This window comes from Aphidius gifuensis, linkage group LG4 (genome assembly GCF_014905175.1).
Source record: "Aphidius gifuensis isolate YNYX2018 linkage group LG4, ASM1490517v1, whole genome shotgun sequence".
Classification (NCBI taxonomy): Eukaryota; Metazoa; Arthropoda; class Insecta; order Hymenoptera; family Braconidae; genus Aphidius; species Aphidius gifuensis.
In genome coordinates, this window is record NC_057791.1 from 5,717,853 (window position 1) to 5,733,796 (window position 15,944).

The window sequence follows — 15,944 nt, forward strand, 5'->3', positions numbered from 1 at the left end:
ATTTCGCAAGTAATGGGCCAATCTTGGCAAATGTTAATGGGACAATCTTGGCAAATTTTAATGGGCCAATCTTGGCAAATGTTAATGGGCCAATCTTGGCAAATGTTAATGGGCCAATAATGGCAGCCAATATTAGAATGGTGTAACGCGCCAGGCCCGGCGTATGAGTGGCCCATTAATGGCAGCCCATTAATGGCAAAATTTCGCCATGCATCGGCCGTTGCATGGCCGTGTTGTAGTCTCCTACACGGGTATCATCTTTATATCTCAATGAAAAATTTCATTCATATTTATATAGTTCATCACAACAGTATAAATAGATTCAACAAGCCAAATAATTTTAATTAAATAATGAATCAATTTTTCCTGATACATCAACATCAGCTCCATCATAAATTTAAAATTTTATATCCACTGATGATTTCAATCAAGATCAAGATGATGATTATATTAATTCCAAAAAAAACATTCACATTTTATATATTAAATGATATATTTTATGATAAAAATTAAAGCTAGATCTCCCCTAGTAAAAATAAATCTCTAACGAAATTTTTCAGCACTGTGAAAAGTAAAATTTCATGTCGAAAAAGTTTTGCTCATTTTATCGTTTATCTATTTACTGAATAGTGTTATTGATTGTACATAGTATACAATCTACTGACATTTTTGACAAATAAAAAAAAATTTCTATATAATAATCTAGTCTCTTGGTGCATGTGGATAACAATACGTGGAGTGTATATATAACTGGAACAATAATGTATTTTTATTTCAAAGATTCATTACAAATACCAACCCATATTTAATATAATTTTTTTTAAATATAAATTTATACATATATACCTATGAAGGGCGTATTATATTTAAGGTAATTCTATGCACCATTCGTGGTGAATCAAAATAAACATGAATGAGACAGTCCAATAACGATTAGATCCTTGTCCTGAAGAAACGCCTTTTGACCAATAGCAAGAATTAGATGGTTTTTTTTTCAAAAAAATTGGTAACACCCTCGACAGACAGGAGGAGCATTCGAAATGCTGTTTGTATATACTATCAGCGCCGACGCGGTGAACCTCCTCGATGATTATTTGAGTCAGTTCTTTCGGTGACGTGTACTTGGAAACACTGTAATTGTCCATAACATCACGGATGTTATTTAATTGCCGTCAATTGCTTATATATATATATTTTAATAAATTATATATTTAACCAAATGATTATTTAATATTTAAATTTAATTATTTTAATGTTTAACAAGTTTTAAGTGTTTTAAATTTTGAACTAATAATAGAACTTACTTTTTACATGGGGAAAAATAAACTTAAAAGTAACAACGCAGAGATTCTAAATATAATACAAGCAGTTTATAATAAAAATAAAAGTTTTAAATATATATAAACGTATTTAAATGTCATTAAATGGCTGTGATTATTTTTAATATATAAATATAAACATTTAAATATTATTATTTTTTTTTAATTTTAATGTGTTACTTTAATATTGTATTTTATCTCGACAAAATTACGGCTAAGTGAATAATTGGAGTGACCAGAAATATGATGTAATTTGAGAATTATAACCAGTGGTACGTTTATAAGTTGCTAACCCAGTATGCTAAAAATATAACAACGCTAGTATATAGTTTGTGAAATATTTTTTCTTCTTTTAGTGTTGCATATGTACATATATAATTTATTTGTGAATGTTTCGTTTTACTTTAAACACATCAACAGTATTTAAATGGAAATATTTATGTGAGTTAATTAAAATAAAGTTAAACAAGTTTATTTTCATATATATAAAAATTGTGATCAAGTGAAATAAATAAAAGGGTGTTACGTGGTTCATACTGGGCCCAAATGAAGTGATGATAAGCTATAGTGTGACAAGAACAAGTGGTGGTATGGGTTCAACCTCAGTTGGTGATGTTTTGTGTTCAACGGGTGATTATACCTCCCAGGGTACACCAAACTCAGTGAGTGGTCATGCTGTTGGATCAGTTGATCCAATATACAGTAGAACTGGGCATACAAATTATAGCCCACAGCATAGTCCAACGAGTTCAGCTGAAGGAAGTAGCAATAATAATGGACAATTGCCTAGTTTTGGTTTTACTCAAGAACAAGTTGCATGTGTCTGTGAGGTTGGTTGGATTGTTTTTTTTTTTAGATATATTTTTTAGATTAATTATTACAAGCTATACCTTGTAATTAAGATAGAAATTTATAGATTAATTTTGTAAATAAATCATTAAAAAGTAGTGTATAATTGATTATTAAAAATATTATAAACTGATGGCTGTTAGTTTATTTGTATAATGACCTTAAGGTAGTCCGAGCATTCACTTATTTCTATAGTCAAAAATTCTGTATGAAGAATAAATTGCATGGTTTTATAACTTCCTAAATAATTTTAAAAATTATAAACCATTAAGATCAACATAACCTCTTATGATTCACGTAGTCAGCCAATGTCAAAGTGTTATAGATTTTTCGAAATTTTATACAGAGCTCAAGTTTTCGAAACTTGTACTCGGACCACCTTAATCGAAATGACCATCAAATAAAACTTCATAGATTTGTCGAAAAAAAATACTAGAAAAGTAAATTAATCTATCTTGGAATTTCTATTTCTATAAGTCGTTTACTTCTTTGAATATAATCAATTATTTGACCGTGAATATTTTTAAAACTCATAAAGCTATTTTGGAAAGTTATTCATTTTTTCATTGCAGTCTAAAACAATCTATTTTGGAAAGTTATTCATTTTTTTATTGCAGTCTTTAAACAATCTACAGTTTTTATAAATATAATATGTATTTTTTTTATTAACTTGAGAAGCTCTATGCTCGCAGCGGGTGTAATTATAAATTGCGCATGCGTGCAGAAAGTGGGATAGTATGAGTGACAGCATATTGACTTCTTCATTGCACGGACGTTTCTTTTGTTTCTCTATGTTTACACAAAATTAAAATTGATATTACGCATTGTATAGCAAAGACAATGTCGACAGCCACAATTAAAATTCATATAATAAAAAGTAAAAGCAAAAATAGTCTAACAATATGTTTCTAACCTCACTTGAGCGTTGCTGTGAATTTTTTTAGTTTTGTAACGACGGAGTGAATAAAAAGACTTGTTCATATTCGAAAAAATTTTAGATAGCTTGTATCGCGTCTCCCTGTCTGTCTGGATACATATAGAAAATGCGTAGGAAAACTGTGTTAAATATAAAACATCTAAAATAGATTTTCAGACTATAAATATATTTATATATAATAAAAATAATCTGTCTATGTAGACAGATAGTATACTAACAGTGTGCCCCTCCTGTCTATCGTCTTCAAGGCGATGGTGTCCTCTGTTCAGGTACTTCAACAAGCTGGTTCAGTTGAACGTCTGGGAAGATTTCTATGGTCTTTACCTCAATGTGCAAGGCTACAACGACATGAAAGTGTACTGAAGGCAAAAGCAATTGTCGCATTTCATCGATGTAACTTCAAGCAGCTATATCAAATATTGGAAAGCAATACATTCAGTCCACATAATCATCCAAAATTACAAGCACTTTGGTTAAAAGCACACTATATTGAGGCTGAAAGACTACGAGGTCGAGCACTTGGTGCAGTTGGTAAGAATAATTTATTATATATACGATAAAGAAGATGCACGTTTCAGTTATCGAAATTATATTTTATTTTTCTCCGTTTATTTACTTTAAATAGATTTTAATTTAATTTTTTTCAACATCATCACAGCGAAAATTCTCCGTCGGTTTTTTGCCTTTACTCTTTAGAGAAACTATTACAAAGTCTAGCAAAAATTTATAGAAATAATCGTGCAAAAATAAATGTTAAAACAAACGGATTGTTCTTTAAAATTTTCATTTAGAAATTAATTTGTTACATTCAAAATATTTTCGGAAATAATTATATTTTTCCGAGTTGAAATTATGTAAGCACCCTGGTGAAAATATTTTTCCAAATTTTTCCCAAATTGACCCATGCGGAGAATTTTCTCCTCATCGTCGATTTCGGAAGAATTTCTCCGTTTCTACGTTTCTCCGCGTACTTTTATCGCGGTGGAATATTTCCCAGCGTTTCTCCAACAAAGTCGATTCGGAGAAAATTTGGAAAAAAATTTCTCCGCGTAGAAATAACACGAAAACACTTCTCGCGAAGGTAAAGTAATTTTTTTTACACGTTTCTGCACGTGTTTTCTTTGCGGAGGAATATTTCTGAACGTTTCTTCACCCAAGTTGATTCGGAGAAAATTCGGAAAAAAAATTTGGATACCTTTCTCTTCTCATTTGGGAGAAGTTCGGAGTAATCGCGGAGAAATTCAGGAGAATACGCGGAGAAATATTTTTAACATTTTATATTCTTCAACTGATTCTCTTGGGAAACGAACATGTACTGAAAATCTTGGTAAATCAGCATATTTCCCAAGATCAAATAACTTAAGGAACAGAAGATATTTTTTCACGATTTTACCGAAATCTATAAATTCACAAATAAATGGATTGAGATTGATTATTACTCCTCTAGGCAAAATTTGTCCATCGAATTTAACACTATAAATTCTTCCAAGTTTTTTCCCCTGAATTCCATGGATGTAATCCAACAATTAATAATAGGATTAATAATTATATAATTTGATGAATTTATTATTTTTAAATAATAATGTAATAAATATTTATCGAACCTTCACAATATCAAAAGAAATTAAAAAAGAAAAAAAGAGAAATTTACAATAAATATGTAAAAATTAAAGAAGATCAATATGAAAAATTATTAGAGAAGAAAGAAATTGAAATTGAAGAATATATTAAGGTTAAAAAAAAAATGTTAAAATGAAATCAACAAAAATTAATAATGAAGATAATAATAATACTGTTACTGATAAAAAAGAATATGATAAAAATCAACCTCCGAAAGTAAAAAATTATAAAAGATGGAAATTGGAAAAAAAAAGAAAAAGAACAAGAAAATTGCAATAAAAAATCCAATGATAATCCAAGTGCAAATGATGAATCAAAAACAATTACTAACAAAATTGAATCATCTAATGATAAATTAAAAAAATGAAATATTTGTTAGAAAAAAAAATTCATTAGAATTATTTATACTTAATAAATCAGATAATTATATATCGGCAACTAAATATCGTCTTGAAATGCTAGAAAAATACACGCGGAGAAACGCGTGAAAAAACTAATTTTACCGTGGAGAAATTCAGAATTTAATAGTGATGCCGCGAGACGAGACGAGACGAGAGTCGGCTCTCTCTCGTTTCGTCTCGACTTTAAAAGATCGTCTCTCGTCTCGTCTCTCGTGGCGAGAGAAAATTTGTCTCTCGTCTCGAATATTCTCGTCTCTCGTCAGCTATCTCTCGTCTCGTCTCGACTTCTCTCGGTCAACAATTTATTTTTAGTAGTTTTATTTACAATATAAATAATAGATTCATTACTTTGATTTTATCATAATTTTTTTATAAATTTTTTTAATACGAATCATTTATGCTTAGATATTATTTGGTTATTCCGGTAATTTTTCTGCGAAAAACAAATATAATATGGAGAATAAATATATGTTATCTACTATACTACATAAAAACAAGATGCAATATAAATAATATTATAATCAACATTGATGAAAAAAAATCGAAAATTTATTATAATAGATTCAACCAAATTATGAAAGTGTCTAAAGTGTAATCGCTGAACCAAAAAAAATTTTATTGAAAGTAATATAAAACGGGTTAGAAATGTATTATAAGTAAAGAAATAAAAACGAGAACTAAAATATTTATCTCTCGACTTTTCTCTCGCATATCGATATCGACGAGAGAAAATTCGTCTCTCGTCTCGAATTTTATCGTCTCTCGTCGACTCTCTCTCGTCTCGTCTCGAGTTCTCTCGTCTATCGCGGCATCACTAGAAATTCTTCCGAAATCGACGATGAGGAGAAAATTCTCCGCATGGGTCAATTTGGGAGAAGTTCGGAGTAATCGCGGAGAAATTCAGAGTAACCGGGGAGAAATTCGGAAAAATATTTTCACCAGGGTACTGTCGTTGGTCGTCTCAAGTTTTTATTATTATTTAGTTTTCTTGTTAGACCACGGGTTAAATGATGGACAAGTGGACTCCATCACGAAGAAAAAAGTGCATTGAAAGTATGCTATATAGAAATGCAGCATCTTTGGAACAAAGAGGTTGTTGTATTTCTGAAATTTATAAAGTTGATAAAGAGCATTTTCCTCATTAAATAGTTTCTCAATAGCTTTTATCAAATGAATTTTCAAATATTTATCTTGTTATCAAAAATAAACTCATCTAAACAAGCTTGTCGACGCAAAGCGTATATCAAAAGCTTTCAAACGTCGGCAGATGTATATCTGCTCTTTCAAGATTACAATCAAACCAAATATACAGACTCAATTTTCAGATTTTAAAAATTATACAACAACCAAACAGTTATAGCTTAAGCTATAGAAATTTAAATTTTTGGTGAAAATATTTATATATAAATTTTTTTGGTTCATTTTTTATTTATACTGATGATTAAAAAATTCGAAAAACAATTTTAGAACAATGTAGAACACTACTGATTAATACAGGAAATATTATCATCAGGCTATCAGAGTAGTTGAATAAAAATTAATTTAATTTAGCCATCAGTGTTTGGCCATCCATCGGCCATCACACGTTTGGTGGGTTGATGGTTGGTATCAAACCACCAAACTTCAGCCGTTGGATATAGCTGTCACTAAAAATCCTTCCCGGGAATTACTCCAATGACGATGTATTGTTATCTAAAATTTGTTAGTCCCATATTGTAAAATATATACAATGATGCACGATATGAAGCTGTTCACATGCAGTATATATAACACATAGAGGTTACAGTAAGTACGTGGTAAGGGAAAACCAAATTGAGTCAACCCTAGAAGAGGGCATTAGATAGGAAAAAAAAAACGACCCCTTGTGTGTTGGGGAGCATTGAGCCCCCTTGGGATAAAACTTAACTTTTACACACTTAAAAATTGTCATTTCTAAGTGATAAAAAAAAAATAGCTTGACAGCATCCCTTAGTGGTTTTATCATGATTCATAATAATCTAATTTTATGGTGTTATTATTACACCATAATTAATTGTATCTATCATAAATTTAAAGTAAATTTTTATCACTTAATTTTATTACTTAATAATTTGAATAGATCATTATCTTGTTTAATTATTTTGTATATATTTTGTATTAATATAATTATTTTACATAGTGTTAAAAGAAAAATTAAATTTATTTATTAAAAACTGTTGTTAATGAACAATGTAATTTATATTTTTTTAAATAAATTTGATTTGTTTGTATTTTCAAAGGAAAATATCGAGTCCGTCGCAAATTTCCATTACCTCGTACGATATGGGACGGTGAAGAGACTTCTTATTGCTTCAAAGAAAAATCAAGAAGTGTATTGCGTGAATGGTATACATCAAATCCTTATCCATCACCACGAGAAAAACGAGAACTTGCTGAAAGTACAGGCTTGACAACAACTCAAGTTAGCAACTGGTTCAAAAACAGAAGACAACGTGATAGAGCTGCTGAGCAAAGGTTAGTTATATATATATTTGAATTTATTTTTTATTTTTTTTATATATTGCCATTCATCCATGCATGTATTTGACATTGATCACAGAAAACAAAGCGTATAAATTATTTTTCCCACTGGTTAATGTTTAGGAAATTTACACTTTGAGTATACATCTGATTGAGATAAAAAATACCGCAGGTTATCATCATGCGATTCATGAATAAAATCATCATACTATACCAAGGTTGTTAGGATTTATTTGCATATTTTTTTTTTGATAAAAATATTGACAATTGACAGTTGTTGTTGATGATTTATATTTCGAAAATATACACGAAAATAAGAGCAAGTAAAAATAGAAAACATTGAAAAGTATTTTGATCAGTAATATACTATAGAAAAAAAAGTTGAATTAATATTAAAAAATTAAAAGAATAAATTTTTTAAATTAATAATTGACTAATAATATTTCGTTATTAGTAAAAATTTATTAATAGATAGTAGAATCCCTAGAGAGAATATTTTCAAGGCGTCAACTTTTTAGAGGCGTTCATATATCATAATATATATATTATATCTCTTCCGCCTTGTTTCGATTTCATCGTTTATGATGACAACTGACAAAATAAAAATGTGATACATATTAACATAAATTATTTTTTTTTTTAACCAAACGGTGTTGTGTTTAAACCTGATAGGTTGTAATTAAATTAATGACTTGGCTGAAAAATAAAATACTGATTCTTAAAGATGTATAAGTCTATATGAATTTAGAAGCTCAAGATTTTTAATTTCACTTTTATTTTTATCATAATAAATTAATAAAAAGTGCATAACAAAAACAGCTTTTTTTAAAAAAATTGAAAAAAGAAACTTGAGCTTTTTTCTGGTTGAATTTCGGACTGTCCAACATCGAATTACTTGCGAAAAAATTCGGCAAAACAAAGAAAAATTTAAAAAATTGAGAAGGAAATTCGGAAAAATATTTTCATCAACGTTTTACTATTTTTTACTACAAATGCAAATTAAAAAAAATATGTTAGCTAGGTCCATTTGTTGCTAATGCAATGATATACAAAAAAAAATACACAAACCTTTTTAAGGGCCGGGTGCATAAAATCCTATGCGTGTATCAACAAATCAAATAAGTAAACCAACTTGGGACTAACCACTTTGAATTTAGTTAGGAAGCTAACAGTTTACACAATTTTCTTTTTAACGAAACGAAAATATCGACCAGGCTGTACAAAAAGCCAGGATCGATTTTTCGACTTAGTAAATATATATATTGGGGCGCGGTTCCTCAATTTGACCAGGTCGAAACCCTTCTATCCTTCAATATTTACTTCAATATTTTAATTTTTTTTTATTTTAACTTTTGCCGAGCTCTCAATATCAACCCCCAAATTTCATCAAATTATTTACCCATTTTTTTTTAGATTTTTAAAATAAATCAATAAATTTATATTTACCAATGTTTTTTTTCAAATTGATTCTTTGTTTTGTGAATAATGTTTTTTCAAATCGAAAAATATTAAAAATATATAAAATAATAAAACCGTTTACATGCTTTAATTATTTATTATAAATACTAAAATTATTTTTATATAATTTTTCGTCAAATATATCTTGTAATGAGTATAATCTGGTTTTCAAATAAAAAATAATGTTTCTCTGGATTCTGATTCTGGGTATCATTGTAGTTTGCAAGCAACCTGAGACAGTAGCATACAAACTTGGTAGGCAATTTATTTGCTACAAAAAAAAAATATAAAAAAAATTAACGTACATGATGTTCTCAGAAAAGCATGGTTATCTTAACTGATGCCTTCTAGTGTTTCAAGAAAGAGCCATCGTTCTTTAATATTTTGTCGACAATTTTTATATATTGAATATTTTATTTCCATCTGCAATATATCTATATAATTTTTTTTTTTCTTTAATCAAGTACGAGATTTGTATTTTTGATTGCATTTAATTTATCAATTGTTGGAAATATTCCTTGATTTTTAAATACCTTTTGATGAAGTTTTAAAAATATTATTTATCAAAAATATATCAACGATGATACTACTGACTTCCAGGTGTCTGACATGATAGAAAACTAAAAATTTTTCACCTCTCGTGAGCTGCAAATTTCTCTGCAGTATTAAAAATATTTTTTTTAATATTTATACTTAAAAATTCGAATGATAAATTTTATGTACAATCTAAATTAAATAATGAATTAATCAGTTTCATCAAAAATTAATCTGTGTCGAGTCTAAAACCTCTAAAAATTGTTGAGAATTATTATTAAACAAGAATTTTGTATTCGATTGACGTTTTTATTGATTTGTATAATTACAATCACGAAAACAGATCGAATTTTATTCTTCGAAAAATATTAATTCGAAAGAAATGGAGATCGACAAAATATAAATTATAAACATGCTGTCCATTTATGACTCACAATGAAATGTTATCTGCTTATCTATTAAAATAATAAAAATATCTACGTATTTATATTAGCAGAACTATTTAACAAATTTTCTGTGTTTCATTTAATCCATCATTTTAAATTATTAACTTTTTCCTTATCTAAAGAAAAAAACTAAATTTACAATCGGTTAGAAAAAAAAATGTAAAATATTGAAATTTAGTACATTTAAAAAAAATGTCAAATTAATATTTAAAAAATATTCTGATTTGATCTATAAAAAAATGTTAACTCAGCATTTAAAATTTTATGACATGTTTAATTAACACATTTTAAATGTTAATTTTCTATTAAATTTCAAACATTTTTTAACTTGTATTTTAAACTAAATTTAAAAATTTCAATTCAACATTTTTAACAAATGTTAAATTAACATTAAAAGATATTAAAAAATTTAACGTTCATGTATTTTATGTATTTTTTAAAAAACTATATATATTTATATGAATTACTTTTTTTTTTTTTTAAATTTGAATAATTATGTTCTGTTGGTCATCAAGATGTCAAGAACCACAGAATAAAATTATAATATTTTTATAAAAATCTACATTCAAAATTAAAATTTCCAATTGTCTAATTAATTTTTTAATGTATGTACATGTCACACAGAACAAACAAAAATTCTGTCATATTAAAAAGTATAATACATGTAAAAAGTATTTATATAAAAAGAGCTTCTACATTTTTTGTGTTTGCAGATATTTTTTTATCTCCAAAAAAAAAATTTAACAAAGAGTCTTTGAACATCAATATATATTCAAGATAATATATCAGACAAATTTGTTTTATTTTTATGTGTTCACAAATCTACATGGTGTTTATAATGTATACCTGCTTTAATTTAAAATATTTTTTTTATTTATAAACAAGTATATATATCGTCATCTCTTAAACAACATCCAGGTATATTTCAAGGTAACTTAAACAAAAATAAAAATATATTAATATTAATTTTAACCAATTAATAATTATAGTGACAAATTTAAAAATTAATTTATCATTAAATAATAATGAAAAAAAAAAAAAAAAAATGTTTTTTTTTAAATATACATATGGATTTAATCAAGAAACAATATTTTTCGAATGAATTGAGAATGGACCTTGATAATCAGATTTTACGAGGAACTGTTCGGGTGGCGGACAACTGATGTTATCGGGACCCACACGAACACGAGGCATGAAGTGATAAACTCTGCTGAGGCACAACGATAACCATCAGTTGCGAATACACTTGATTTTACGACGAACCATATTTTGTATTATGCTAATTCAAGTATATGAGACACGTCATTTTTCAAATATTTTTTATTCACATATTGTCACGTTTATTCAACACTTCTTATTGATATAAATACACACTTAAATTTTTGATTATTTTTCATAATAAACAAATTACTTTTTTTGCAAATTTATATTTACATAAAAAATTTATTTTTACATGGATTATTTATTTACAAAAAATAGGTAAATTTAAATCACTTATTATCAATTTATTAAATTTTTTTTTTTTAATTAAATGTATGATGTTGTTGAATGTATTATTATAAATAATTTTTAAAACTGCATTCATGTTTTATTAATACAAAGCTCATCTTGATGATGACTTTTGATTTTTTATTTTTTCATGATATGAGTATTTTATTATTCAAGGAATATAATGGTTATATTCATGAATATAAATTATTTTTTTTTTTTTGTATTTTGTAGCTTAATGATTAATAAATAATTAAATATATTTAAAAATTTATTTTGTCATGTTTGTAATATAATTAACTTGTTTTTTTGACTAATTAATATATATGTTTTATTTTTTTTTTTTGTACATAAATTTATCCTGATTATTTATTATGAAAAATTTAATTTTCGTCAGGTTTTTATAGTTCGAAATAAAATAAGTAGATAAATTTATTTGTTTTTTTTTGAATGTATATTAGAATCGATAAAATTATCTGATTTTTATAGAAATATTTAATATTGAAAATTAAAAATGAATTTGATACAGCAGGGTAATGCAGTAGTTAGTGCGACGGATATTGAAAGCGTCAAGCAGCGTCAAGTCTGGGGTTCGTTTCCACTTGAATTCCAAAATGGCATTGTTGTTTAATTTATTTTTTATGATGCATAATAATTAAATTGTTTATTGATCTCAGTTGCAAGTAATTATTCCAATAATTATCAGATTTTTCTACAAGCTTCAAGTTTGTTTATAAAAAATGTTTGATAGAAATTTTAAAATAATAATGAAGTCTTGAATAAAAGATCTATAGTTTAAATATCAATTCAAACTATCAGCTTTTTTGTTAATTTCTCATTGATGAAAAAAAAGAATATATATTTTCAATAATCACGGTCTTTCATCCTTAAGATTTCGTCATTATTTTTTGTTGCAGTTGACTCAACAAGTCTCAATTGTCTACTTCAATGGAATGGAGTTTTGGAATGTACAACTTGCATTGCTAATAAGTGGATTTAAACAAAAATTTTGTGAGATTACATACATTAGATACATTTAGTACATTTTGTACAGTTATTATTTTATCAATAAGCCACACTAAATTTGAACATTCTGTGTTTAAAACAAAGTGGCAAATCTGGCACTTGAAATCATCTCTAACTTTAAATGAAAAAACCCTTAAATAAACGCAATGAAACCCTAAAATATTGCACTAGGTTTTAAACTGCAATAAAACCTTATTAATTTATTTTTTAATTTCCCCGAAATGCTAAGAAAATTATAGATGGTTTTAAAAATTTCTTCAAAGAAATATTGAGAGCGAAGGTGTCTTCAAACAGACACCACTTATGTGGTATCGTAACCCGGCAATTAGCGGCCCAATGTTATACTATTATTAACACATAATAAACAAAATTTAGGACACATACTATCTATATTTAACATGAGTTACTTAAAATATTTATTGACATGATTGAATTAGCTCCAATGATTTCATTATTTTTACAGCGATTCCAAAAAAATATGTATATAATTATGAATAATAAATATAATGTTAATTATTTGTTATAGTGGTCATCGAGATGACAAAAATCATGGAGTTGGCCTTGGAGATTCAAGTAGTGAAAGTGGAGATGATATAAAACAAAAATCAACTCATCAACAATCACAATCATGTGATACTCAACAACAAACACAATCACAAAGTCAACAACAATTACGTATGGTTGATCATCAACATTCACCAAGTATATATCATTTATCTGGTCCAGTAGTTGTACCATCACCACAAACACATGATACAAATTATACAAGTGTTAATTTAAGTCATTCTTCTCATACACCAACTCATCATATACAACATCGTGATACTAGTAGTGAAAGTGGTGATGATAAAAAAAATTTTCATCATCATTTACATCATCATTTTCAAGGATCAACTCATAGTGGACATAGTACAAGTATGCCAACAAGTGAAACAAATCCTATATCACCAAGTTGTGCACAACAAAAAAGTCAACTTGATTATATTCAGTACTATGGTGCACAGGTACAGTACATTTATCATATTTATTTGAATTATTTTTATTAAATTTTAAGCTAAATTAATATGTGTAATTATTATTATTTATAGGATTACTTAATTGGCACTCCAACATCAGCTGATGTACCAAAATCATCAAGTCATACATCAACATCTTCGCATTTAGGTGCATTAACATCAACTGCTAGTGGTCTTAGTCCAATAAGTTCATCATCACTTTTATCAAATTCCATGCAAAGTACCAATAGTATGAATACAGTTACTTTAAATGTCGGAATGGGAATAAGTCCATATCAAGGACTAAGCTCAATGGGTATGACTTCATCACATACTGCTTATCATAGTAGTTTGGTACTTGGTGATTATCATCCTTTGTGATACTGGAAAAATTTTGATAATAACTAGGAAAAATTATAGTCCAAAAAAGACTTTAAATAAAGCAAATTTTTAATTATGTCTTCATCATTATTATACAACAACAAATGAAATAAAAAATGCCAATAATTTTAATACTTATATCACTTATAACAACACTGAACTGATATTCTGTTTCATATAATTATTAGTAATTTATCATTTGAATTAAATAAATTTTTAAATATTTCTTTAATCTATTTTTCATGTGTCTCATGTTGCAATTGATATAATAAATATTTAAAATACAAATTTGTTTATTTCGAAAATACAGAGATATTATTTGTAACGCAGTTTTAAAATTAAAAACGAAAGAGTATATAACTAATTTTTTATTGTAAATAAATTTTTAAAAAAATTAAATTGATGTACTATTTAATTGCAACATTCATTCGCCAATTTATTATTATTTTTAAAATGAAACAGAATTATTCAGTGTCTATAGCTAAGTAATTTTATCATCGAATTTTATTCTCAATTAATTTGTAACGCACAAAAATTGTTAAATCAAAATTAATGCAATATTATTATTTAAAAAAAAAAATATAATTTTCAAATGTTGATGTTTATTAGTCTACTGGAAATATATTCATCTTGAAAATATGGCTTTAAATTCAATAATAATATTACAAAAATAAATAGTTTTTTTTTTTTCAGTGAAAATTAAATTTCACACTTGAGCAATAATGAAAATTTGCTGAAATTTTTAACAAATATTATTGTAAGCTTTAATAAATGATGGATATTTTTTTTTGTATAGTTTAATTTTAAAATATTAAAAATGTTTGAACTGATTGAAAAATTTGTGAATTGAGTTCATAAAATATTCAAATTACTTAAAAATATTTTAAGTCTATATATATATACGTAATCATAATAAGAAAAAAAAAAATAAATAAATCTATTCTTGTAAATTTATGTACATTAAAGTGATTAATTTTCCATCAATGTAATCTTTTATATAACCTTTTGTATTATAAATGAATTACTGAATGATTGACTGTTGCCTGATACTGTTTACTCAGCTATAATATTGAAACCAACTGATACACGAAGCTCAAGTTCCATAAACAATAAAAAGAACAAGAGTTTATTAAAAGTCTGATTTATGATACGTATTTTTGTATATTTATTTCAGAACTTTTTTTATTCTTTAAACGCTTCTTTTGGATGGAAATATTTCTCCTAATTATTCGGAGTAACATATGCTTTTTTATAATTATATTTTACTATAAAATTTTCAACAAGTTTCTAAATTTCTCCAACACAAAATAGGATATAATAATTTTTTAGTTTTAAACTTTTCAAACCACTGAGCGATATTTATTTTATCATTCTATAAGCCCTTTAATTTCAAGATAAAATAAAAAGGAACAACAGCAGTTTTATACAACAGGTTTTTTTTAGAAAATTTTATAAAACACCGGCCATCAGATGAAATTATAACAGATCAATGAACACGCGTTAACTATTTTAATTCCGCTTCATTGGTAAAACAAACAGTTAAGTTTAAGATGCTTCCAAGAACGAGCTATTGGTGTATAGGAACTAATAAATAAAAATAAAAATCCATGAGTGATTCTATGAAAGATAGTCCAACAAAAATACAATTTTCATTCAAATTTTTTTATAATAACCGTATAAAAACTATTAATAATGCATTTTTATGTTTTTTTTTTTTTTTAGAAAACTACTGAGCACTTGTTGATATTCGGCTTGAAATTATTTTAAAATTTAATAAGCTAACGGATTTTGAAAAATTTTAGGGGAAGAATTGGTGAGTTGTGAATAAATTTGGCTTTGAACAAATGTTTTTCAGCTCGTATTTAACTACAAGAGTTGTTAATCCACATAGATCAACTATGATCGTAATCTTTGACGAAATAAAACTTGTTATATGTAATTGTATTGAGAAGCTCTCTTCTCGCCCTCGAAATTACACAAAATTAGAGAAA

The 15,944-nt window shown here is 26.5% G+C and overlaps 1 protein-coding gene across 3 annotated transcripts; it reads left to right on the plus strand.

Moving 5' to 3' along the window:
• Positions 1-1,394: 1,394 nt before the first annotated feature.
• Positions 1,395-14,938, plus strand: LOC122854846 (homeobox protein six1-like). Of its 3 annotated transcripts, none has more exons than XM_044155859.1 (5): positions 1,395-2,149; positions 3,375-3,636; positions 7,385-7,619; positions 13,104-13,581; positions 13,666-14,937. In XM_044155859.1, the coding sequence occupies exons 1-5, from the start codon at positions 1,874-1,876 to the stop codon at positions 13,951-13,953; spliced, it is 1,539 nt and encodes a 512-aa protein (XP_044011794.1). In that variant the 5' UTR covers positions 1,395-1,873; the 3' UTR covers positions 13,954-14,937. The 3 variants fall into 3 exon arrangements, with proteins under 3 accessions (XP_044011794.1, XP_044011793.1, XP_044011795.1); XM_044155858.1 differs by having other exon boundaries at positions 1,435-2,149; positions 3,354-3,636; positions 13,666-14,938; XM_044155860.1 differs by having other exon boundaries at positions 2,048-2,149; positions 3,307-3,636; positions 13,666-14,133.
• Positions 14,939-15,944: the final 1,006 nt, after the last annotated feature.